Genomic DNA, 10,203 nt, shown 5'->3' on the forward strand with positions numbered 1-10,203 from the left:
CAATAAAAGTTTATTTTTGTCTTCTAGCTATTGTTTAAAGTGTTCTTCATTTGCGACCGAGCTTGTATCGAGGGTCCGATCGAGTACGGATTCCATTGTTCAACCTAGGATCAGGCTTGATCATCACATTGCGATTAGTTTGATCATTTATTTTACCTTTAACTTATTTACCTGTTGTTTTTAATTATTAGTATTGAATTAAATCAGATATCCTTTAAATGGCTTACAAATTTAATTGTTACTCATTTTTTAGGGTAAACAAGATCAAATAAAACTGACAATACTCTCGTATAAGATGGAATATATACAAAGCAGTAACTCAACTATATATTAGGAAATTTTTTTGAAAAAATATGGATGGAGATGAGACTACCTCGTACGTCTTCTGTTCCCTTTCCGATCTCCCTCTCGTCATTTACCATCCTTATCTTTTCATTATATTTGACAGCATTAACGAAGATAGAAAGATTTTTGACGAATAACAAAAGAATATGTGACATATCAAAAGTACGATCAAATGTGCAATTATTATTAATGGTCTTTGGTCTTTTTATGTACATAGCAGGATAATTCCAAAAATAATATGCCATTAAGGACATAACATATAGAAATGTGTCTATAGTTTTAAAAAATTAAAGAATTATGTGAAATAAAACGGAAAAGTACTGTTTATTTACTAACCCAAGTTGTTAACTTTTCTAATGTCGTTGTCATCCAGTTTTAGGATATATTCTATTTGAAATGATATTAATTCGTAGTTAAGTTATTGTAACAATTGTAATCCCTATCAACTACAAGTTACAAATTTTATAAATCTTGAATTATGATTTGACCTTGCTTGAGTTACCCCATTTCAACAGATGTTCCTCCCCTAGATTCTTGTGCCTTTTATAGTTTTATTTAGAAAAGAAGAAGAAGAGAAGTTCAATAAATGATTATTATTTGGAAGCTTGCAACTCAAAGGGGGTAATTAAACACAAAACAATAATAGTAATAATTGATTATTAAGATAAATGACAACTTCAAGGTCAATAGGGAAAATAACCAGTCCTGTTTAGAGAGAGAAGCCTTAAGAAAGAATATTTCTTAGGGGAAAATAATGTTAATATTTTAGTCGTCTGACGATAACAATGACCAAAACTGTTGGTTATTTTTGCAATATTTTACAAATTTTGGCACTATCTGAAATCAACTGGGCGGTGTCATCATCAGATACTTATAAATATAAGTGGTTTACTCTTATAAGGGATATATTGATGAAGAATTAAAGAGAGGAGAGGAAGCTAAGTAGTATTGGAATGAAGAGAAAAAGAGATATGGAGATAGAGTCAACTGAAATACGATCTGCTATTCAAGAACTTTCCTTGTTGCAGGTGCTCAAAGTACAACCTGAAGAAGCTGAAGTTGATGATCATAATATTACCACTATTCCTACCTTGCCTTTTCTCTCTATCTCTACTTTGGTCCTTCAAGTTCTTGGTTAGTATATATATATATATATATATTTATATGTAAATTTCATTTCCTTTAATCAATTTAATTCTTGAGGAGTTTTTCTTCCAGAAAAAAAGAAGTACTAATATTTGGATAATTTTATGGTTATTATTGGATTTGGCGTTTTAATATATTGTTACTTTGTCGTGAACTGATATGCAGATAAGATAGGGCCAACAATGGCAGTATTGAGACAAGACATATATCAGAACATCCAGGTATAGATTCTACGGAAACTTTTGTAAATGATAATCTTTGTTTATTTTTATCTTTTTATCTTTTACTGTGTGTGTAAGCTCTGTCATTTTCATGTTGTATGTGTAAAACACACGATTTGGTTTTTGGTCCCCCACATACATTATTATTACTGATAGGTCCTCTAGCTTCGTCAAGCTCGATGCTGCCAAAAGGTTTCCTTTTGACTTCTAATTGATAATGAACGACCAAAAAATAGAAAAAAAGGACATTGAACTATGATTTTTCAACTACTCCCTCTCTTTTACGTAAATCCGTTTGATAGTTTAAGAAAAAATGAAGACTTTTGAAACTTGTTGTTATCTAGAGTATTTGTATGGTTATAAAAGCTTCTCGTTAAGGGTAGAACTATAAGTTTAAGCTAAATTGTTTCCAAATTTAGAAATGGATCATTTCTTTTTAGAACGGACCAAAAAGAAAATAGGTTCACATAAACTTAAATGGAGGGAGTAGTATAATTTGGATTTTTCAAGCTTCGCTAGCTTACTTGACATTTTTGGCCAATACAAATATTGAAGAACTCATTTTGCAAAACTTTAGACATATATATAATCCCATAATATTTCTAGTTTTAATTAAAATTTAAATCTCGAGCTTCTCTTATTTTTATCCACTTTATTAATCCACTCAATGCATCTTTTCTTTCATTTTCTAATTAGGTCATTTCGCTCTTCTTGTTTGTTTCTTAGTAAGTACATTGGACAATATTCTTTTTGGCAATGCCATACTAATATTCCATGTAGCCTAGGAATTCATTTTTATTTTCTTAAATGAAATAAAAACTGCTCTTCAGTATAACACCGAAAATGCCCTTTAGTTGATTTCTCTTTTACCTCAGTTGTTCTAGTTTTCTCTCCATTTGTTTTTTTTTTTTTTTGTAACAAGATAACTAACTCTTGGGAAATTAACATCCGGATATGTTATACATTAGATAAAAAGATAAGTTGTACTATTTTTTTTTGTTTTCCATCCGGTGTCCGGTACCCGTATTAGAGGAGTAAGGCCTCATTCGGGGGGAAGCGCTCCCTACCAAGGATTTTTCTATACCTAGGGCTCGAACCCGAAACCTCTAGTTAAGGGAGGAGCAGTCTCATCCACTGCACCACAACCTTTGGTGGTAGTTGTACGATTATTTTACTAGATAAAGTACATGCCTTTTTGTTGTATACTCAATGCTATTACTGTCTGTGCTAAATTAATTAAGTTTATTTGGTAAATTTGTTTAATGTGTAGAGATTGGAAAAGATCCATGATTCAGATCCTTCCCTCTACTCAAATATGGTTGAGATATTAAAGAAAGAGGTTAATGAAGGCAAAGAAAAAAAGGGTCCTAGCTGTAGTAAAGCCGTTCTTTGGCTCACCAGGTAATTGTACTTTATTGAATCTTTAACTTTCTTTCTAATTACATTCTATTCACCAGGTATTACTATTTAGTGAGGTTCGTATATATAATTAATTACAATCAAAGTTGATTTTGTTTTCCTCACTAAGATGAAAAAATTAACATAGTGGTTAGCCTTTTACCCTAGGCGCTAAAACTATAAATTACGATGGTGCAGATCGCATCCCTATCCAAAGGCGGATGGAGCCTTTTTTGAGTTCAATTGAACTTAATATTTTTGATGTGCAACATAAATATATTTATGAAAAATTAATATAATCTAAAGAACTTTATAATTTTTAAAGTAGAGCGGATTCATTTATTGGTTGAACCCATCAAATTTAAAATACTGGATCCGTCTTTAGTTCCTATATATCAACGTGAATATTTATCAACAAAGTAGGTTGTTAGACGACTAGTATTACAATTATAATTGAACTTAGTATTTAGAATGCATGGTTTGCAGATCCTTGGATTTCTCATTAGCACTGTTACAACTACTGGTTGAAGATTTAGAGAGGAATATGGAGCAAGCAGTTCAAGAATCTTACACTAACACTCTTAAGCCATGGCATGGATGGATCTCTTCAGCAGCTTTTAAAGTGATTTTCTAATTTTTTTCATCATTATTCTTTCAGCACTATTCATAGTTTTGTTCACTGAATAATTAATGATATTTCAATTTATATGATATATACACTTCGGTCAAACTTCCTAATTTTGACTTAAATTTTTACTCTGCAGGTAGCGTTAAAACTAGTACCAGACAGTAAGGGTTTAATCACAATTCTCATGGGAAAAAATAAAAGTAATGATGACTTTAAGAAGGAAATGCGCACCTTTATTTCACTACTGGCACCTCTCTTAAAAGAAATTCACAACGTTCTGGTGAGATCAGAATAAAATTCTTACCATTTTCTCTTTGACTAATCATCCAATCTCAATTATTCTCTTCTTTGATTTTTTATTCAATTTTACCTTTCTTTTGTAGGGCGCATATGGTCTTGATACATTAAAATCTACTTGAAGATGAAGTGCCCAACAAAGTGTACATAACTTATTAAGTTCTCTGACCATTAATCCCTTCTTCTTTATTTTTATTTTTTTATTTTTATTTTTTTCTTGTTATGTAAGTATACATCTCAAGCTCTTGTATGTCAAGTTCAGTTATGTTTACCACTTCCTTTTGGTACTTAATTGTTAGCACCACAAAGAATACGGAAAGTGATATGTAATTTTTTCTTTAAGTTGTGATTTATTCAGTTAAATTGCTTAGTTTGATGTAAACACCGGGTGCATATAACCCGGTGTTTGCACCAAACAAATCAATATAAGAAATGTATCTCGCATCTAAATTTTTATTATTACTTAATACGTATTTTTTAGTTTAATTTATTATCAGCTCTATTTAATGGATTGAAAGGGGAAAAGATTTAGTTAGGTAAATATCTTTATTTTTAATTTGTTTTCCAACGACTCACTTCTAGAGTTATACCAATTACTCCTTTAGAATGAGATTCTAGAATTACACTTCTGAGTTCTCACCTTTAAGTTCTCCCTTGAAAATATCTTGGTTAAAGTTGGTGATAATTTGCAGCAATAAAATACTTGTATTGAATAAAATCAGCGTATCATATTGGCTAACCATTGAACAAATATTCCCCATACTTCTCCTAAAAGTACGGAGTGACTTTTTAATTACAAAGGGCAAAATTGAGTGACCTTTTAGTAATAAAATAAAGTAAAATAACTTTTCTAATCAATTTACATTAGTTCAATGACCTTCTAAAAATTCAACTTGGAATTGGAGTGTCTTAATCTATTGAGCTAGCTCATTTAATTGAGTTATAAGTATGAACGTACTTCTTTAAGCCCAAGATACCATTTTCCTAGAGGCTCAGTATGGTGCCACACGTCAAATGACGTGACACGTCAAGTCAAACGGAAGAGCCAATGGGATCATGCCACGTGTCAAAATGACAAGGCATGCCAAGTCAAATTAAAAAGGCCAATGAAATCATACCACATGTACAAGTGACATGTTCTTGCTAATTAAATGCGACCGTTTTTCTCTTCAATCTGATTGGCCGGAAAGAGTTTGTTCTCATCACAATTCTTCCCTCCCACAACTATGAATAGAAGTCTTCATAACTCAGAAAAAACACCAGAAGTTATAACAAGAAGCAATAGAGAGCTCGTGGATCAAACGATGCAGATTTCTCTAAAAGCTACAAGCATTCAATTGTTCTAAGAATTAAAAGATCAAGACGAAGATTCAAGAACAAGCTGCAAGCCCTTGGATTAAAAATATGTCAAGATCAAGATCAAGTCTCAAGCACTTGGATTAAAATAAAATAAAATAAAATTCAAGATTAATCTCGAAGGCTCTTTTATTTACTGTTGGAAAGTAGAATCGGAGGATTCATAGAGATCGTACCCTCATGTTATTTAAAATAAAATACTACGACTGTTGTAATATTTTCGGTCTTGATTTTATTTTCTCGATACAATTTATTGCCTACAAATTCTGGCACGTCCAGTTGGACAATCTCTACCTCTCATCTCAACTTTTCAATCACCAAAGTTCAAGAAAATCGACATGACTTCAAAGAAAATTAACTCCAGATCAACTTCCACCAAGGTTGCTAATTTCAGGTTCTACGTTGATGAGGAAAGCATCCTCGATGTTACCTTTGGAAGATTTGGGCTAGTTATAAGGAGCAAAGCAAACTCTTTAGGATAACAAGCACTATAAGTGATGTCCGTATCAACCCCTATTTTCGGTCTTCATTCTCAAAAGGAGCAAGATCCTCCACGAACGCACCTGAAAGAGGAAGTGATGTTGCTGAAACGATTAAGAAAACTCTTGCTTTGCTTGACCTCTCCGGATCCAAGATCTCTGGTGTGAAGGAAGATGATGATATTTCAAGCGATGGATCCTCCCCACTTACACTACATAGCGTGAGCCAATCGAGGATTAATATGTGTGACAATCCATGCTACTCTCCATCGTCCAGAACAATCATGCAAGCCATAGTGACAAACGCTTCATCTGTGAAGGAGCAGTTGGCAAACTTGACGGAAGCAATCGCTAACTTGACAAACTGCATGCAAAATCAAGATGCCAGAATTGACAAGATAACAGTCAGGGTGGGAATTTTGATAGAAGAAGAATCCACCCATGCACCTAGCAAGCTCCCAGAAGTTCCAGAGAGTGATTCTCCCCCAAGACAAGTAGCGTCCGCTAAAGCTATCCCTGTCTCATCTGAAGTGATGATCCCAATCGATCAACTGAAGGAATTCATTGAAGGAACTATTAAAAATAAGTATGAAGTTGCTGCCAAGTCTTCTCTTACATATGCAAAGCAGTATACTGTAAGGATCGATATGTTGAAGATGCATGCTGGCTATCAACCTCCAAATTTTCAACAGTTTGATGGTAAAGGTAATCCAAAACAACATGTGGCGCACTTCGTTGAGACGTGCAACAATGTTGGGACTTATGGAGGTTACATTGTCAAGCAGTTTGTCCGCTTGCTAAAAGAAAATGCTTTTGACTGGTACACATACCTCGAGGCTAGATCTATTTATAGCTAGGATCAACTAGAGCAAGAGTCTCAATCGCTTTTAAAGCACGAGACGTACTGTGAGTATTATAGAAATTACAAATACTCATCAACAAAAGGGTAAACCAGTGATCGACTTTATCAATCGTTGGAGGAATACAAGCATCAACTACAAAGACAGGCTTAGTGCAACTTTTGGCATAGAAATGTGCATCCAAGGCATGCACCGGGGACTATGCTAGATCTTGTAAGGTATCAAGCCTAGCACATTTGAAGAACTTGTAACTCATGCCCATGACATGGATTTAAGCATAGCCTCCACTGGAAATGAAAGGTTGCCCATCTATGAGCCTCTCAAAGGGAATTACAAGCAAGAAGTCAGGAAATGGAGCAAGTTTGTACCCAATTCTGAAAATGAAGAAGCTATGAGTGTCAATATATCACGTGCGAAGTTCACGGTGAAGGTGTGCAAGAAGCATAGTATGAAATCCACTTCTTTTCAATATAAGCCAAGTGGAAAGTTGACTCTGAAGGAAATGCAAGAAAAGGAGTATCCATTTCTAGATTCAAATGTACCTGCCATTTTTTTAAGAGTTTCTCGAGTTAAAACTCATTGATCTTCCGGAGATGAAGCAGTCAAATGAAGCTAGGAAAACTAATGACCCAAATTACTGCAAATATCATCGACTTGTGAGCCACCCTCTGGAGAAGTGCTTTGTCTTCAAGGACAAAGTTATGGACTTGGCTCGTGAAAAGAAGATCGTGCTTGAAGATGAGAAAGTAAGCACAAACCAAGTCTCTATCACCTTTGGCTCATTCAGTTCAGATGAATTATGTAGTTTAAAAGAAAGTAAAGATGAAGAATTACTGGAGAACAACAAAGTCGAAGTTGATCAACCTGATGATGATGATGGTTGAACGTTGATGACTCGTCGTAGGCACCATAAAGGAGCCCACGAAAAGAATCAATAGAACAACCAACAAGGAAGATGATGGTAAAAATACCAAGGAAACGAAATCCAGTTAAGCATTTGAAGAAGGCAAAAGTGGAAGTGCACCACCCTCAAAAGCCACGACATCCAGTGACCTTGGAGGAGTTATTACCAAGTTGGTTCCGCATGAAGATTTCCCATAAGGGTATTGATGCCTTTTGTTTCCATGCTGGCAAAGGCGAATAAAAAGAGTGACGGCCTACCATTGGCACCATCTTTGGAAAAGCTCATCGAGTCCATTCCTCAAGAAGTTAATACTTGTGAGGAAAAAGTTACGTTCACGAATGATGATCTTCTACTAGGTGACACTCCTCTCAACCGCCCATTATACCTGGTTGGCTATATGCGCGATGAAAGAGTAAACTGAATTTTGGTTTATGGAGGATCCTTAGTGAACATCTTACCAATTCGCAGTGTGAAAGAACTCGAAATTCCCATGATTGAACTCTCAGAAAGTTGTGTGATGATTCAAAGATTCAACCAATGGGGCAAAGAGCTATAGGCACGATCAGGTTGGGGATCACCATTGAAGATATGCAATCAAGTACATGGTTGCATGTGATCGATGCAAAGACTTCATACAATGTCTTGCTTGGAAATCCTTGGATACATGAGAATAAAGTGGTTCCCTCTACCTATCATCAATGTTTGAAGTACTATGAGGGTGAAGTCGAGAAGAAGATAGTTGTTGATGATGAGTCATTCACCGAGGCTGAGTCACACTGCATGCAAAAATCTGCTTGAAGAACTGCATTGTGAAGGAGATGAAAGTTGATGATGTCATGAATGGCAAGAATGACGAGTCCGTGACTAAGAGAGCTGAGGTGGTCGCTGACAAAACCAAAGCTGTTGCTGAGGAGGTACACTCTAAATTAAATAAATCTCATAAAGGGAATATTGTGTCTCACGGCAAGAAAGTAACTCCTGTGCTCCGCTATGTCCCTAAAAGAAGAAAGAGGAAGGCGAATCATCCAAACTCCAAACCAATATGCTAAGGGAGTTAACTTTTCTAATCAAACAAATTGAGGCAGTAAAGTTGCCATCAACACTACTTGCAGGTTTTGTGGCCCAAAATAATTCACAGAATGTGGCACTCCTTACGAAACGTACAGATGAAGGCTTTGATCCTAATGGTTACAGGCTATTTACAAAAGCTGGACATAATCCCAATGAGCCGTCAAAATTAGGGAAGCTCCCATCAGAAGCTATTACGAGGTAACCATGTGAAGGTCTAGGATACAAGCAACCTTTACCAATTCACATCTCTATAAGAAGGGCAAGAAACAATTATATCACTATAGAAAATGAATCTGCCGCTTCTAACAGGTCTTCTGTCTTTGATCAACTTGGAAAAAATCAATTGTGATGACTTCCGTGTTTGAGAGATTGGGTCCATTAAAGAAGGGGAACAAGTTCCAGAGAAATTATCAAAGCATAAGAACACCCACTTCGCCCAGAATCTGAAAGATCTCTAAGGATTTCCAAAGTTTGGTTCCTTCTAGAATGAGGCGACAAACAAAGGTTTCATATGAAGATATACTGAAGGTAAAGCCATATACTGTGGGCTACACTAAGGAACATGCCGAAGATGAAAAAAGTGTGGGTTCTTCGTATCATGTTATTGCATAAGGAGAGAATGGTGTTCCCTCTCTAATGTAGGATAATGAGAAATTGGAGGGTGTTTTACCGTGTTGCCACATATATTTCTATGATGGAGACCCTCAAGAAGATAAGGATGCGAAAGATGATCCCCCGGAACTTGAAGTAGGGGAGAAGGCAATGATTGATGCCTTAAAAGAAGTTAACCTTGGCACAGATGAAGAACCAAGGCTCACTTACCTAAGTGCTTTACTAGCAATCAATGAAGAAAACACTTATATTGAGTTACTCAAAGAGTTCAAGGATGTCTTTACTTGGAGTTACAAAGAGATGCCTGGCTTGGACCCTAACGTAGCAGTTCATCACCTTGTAGTCAAGAATGAAGCTCATTATGTTAAGCAAGCCTAAAGGCATTTTAGGCCTGGCTTGGTTCCCTTAAGCGAAAGTGAAGTTAACAAACTCATTGAAGCTGGCTTTATTCGTGAAGTGAAATACCCAACATGGGTTTCAAGTATTGTTCCCGTGCGAAAGAAGAATGGCCAAGTTTAAGTATGTGTTGACTTTAGGGACCTCTATAATGCATTCCCTAAGGATGAATTCCTGCTTCCTATTCCAGAGTTTATGATTGACTCTATTGATCGGGTCCAGCCCTACACCACTATAGAGTGGCAAGAGCGATCGATGCAGCTTTTACCCGAAAAGGTCAGGATCGAATCTACAGGGAGCTAAGATATGTTTGGAGTTGGATTCTTATCTAATCTAGAAGTGTGCAATGTTCTTGATTGCACTTCCAATCATTCTTGTTTGTTTGTTACTTCTGATTTAATACTAATGATGCACAAAATTAAGCTAAGTAGATATTTTTGTAGAGTTTTCTCAATGGGTAAAAAGGCACTAGGGAAGTGACTTACTCCTA

At 35.6% G+C, this 10,203-nt stretch overlaps 1 protein-coding gene across 1 annotated transcript; it reads left to right on the forward strand.

The window, feature by feature from the left end:
• Nucleotides 1–1,050: 1,050 nt before the first annotated feature.
• On the forward strand, nt 1,051–4,525 carry LOC107801644 (glycolipid transfer protein 3-like). The gene is made up of 6 exons (XM_016625000.2): nt 1,051–1,479; nt 1,657–1,712; nt 2,983–3,113; nt 3,597–3,732; nt 3,875–4,018; nt 4,122–4,525. Exons 1-6 carry the CDS (start codon nt 1,299–1,301, stop codon nt 4,155–4,157), a joined length of 684 nt encoding a protein of 227 aa, XP_016480486.1. The 5' UTR covers nt 1,051–1,298; the 3' UTR covers nt 4,158–4,525.
• Nucleotides 4,526–10,203: the final 5,678 nt, after the last annotated feature.

This window comes from Nicotiana tabacum, chromosome 16, assembly GCF_000715075.1.
Source record: "Nicotiana tabacum cultivar K326 chromosome 16, ASM71507v2, whole genome shotgun sequence".
Classification (NCBI taxonomy): domain Eukaryota; kingdom Viridiplantae; phylum Streptophyta; class Magnoliopsida; order Solanales; family Solanaceae; genus Nicotiana; species Nicotiana tabacum.

What these genes read in the sequence shown, in the direction of transcription:
- LOC107801644 (XM_016625000.2), top strand. Translation starts at nt 1,299, where the DNA reads ATGAAGAGAAAAAGAGATATGGAGATAGAGTCAACTGAAATACGATCT. An exon ending in GCCGTTCTTTGGCTCACCAG is followed by an intron (nt 3,114 to 3,596) that starts GTAATTGTACTT and finishes CATGGTTTGCAG; the next exon opens with ATCCTTGGATTTCTCATTAG. An exon ending in AAGAAATTCACAACGTTCTG is followed by an intron (nt 4,019 to 4,121) that starts GTGAGATCAGAA and finishes TTTCTTTTGTAG; the next exon opens with GGCGCATATGGTCTTGATAC.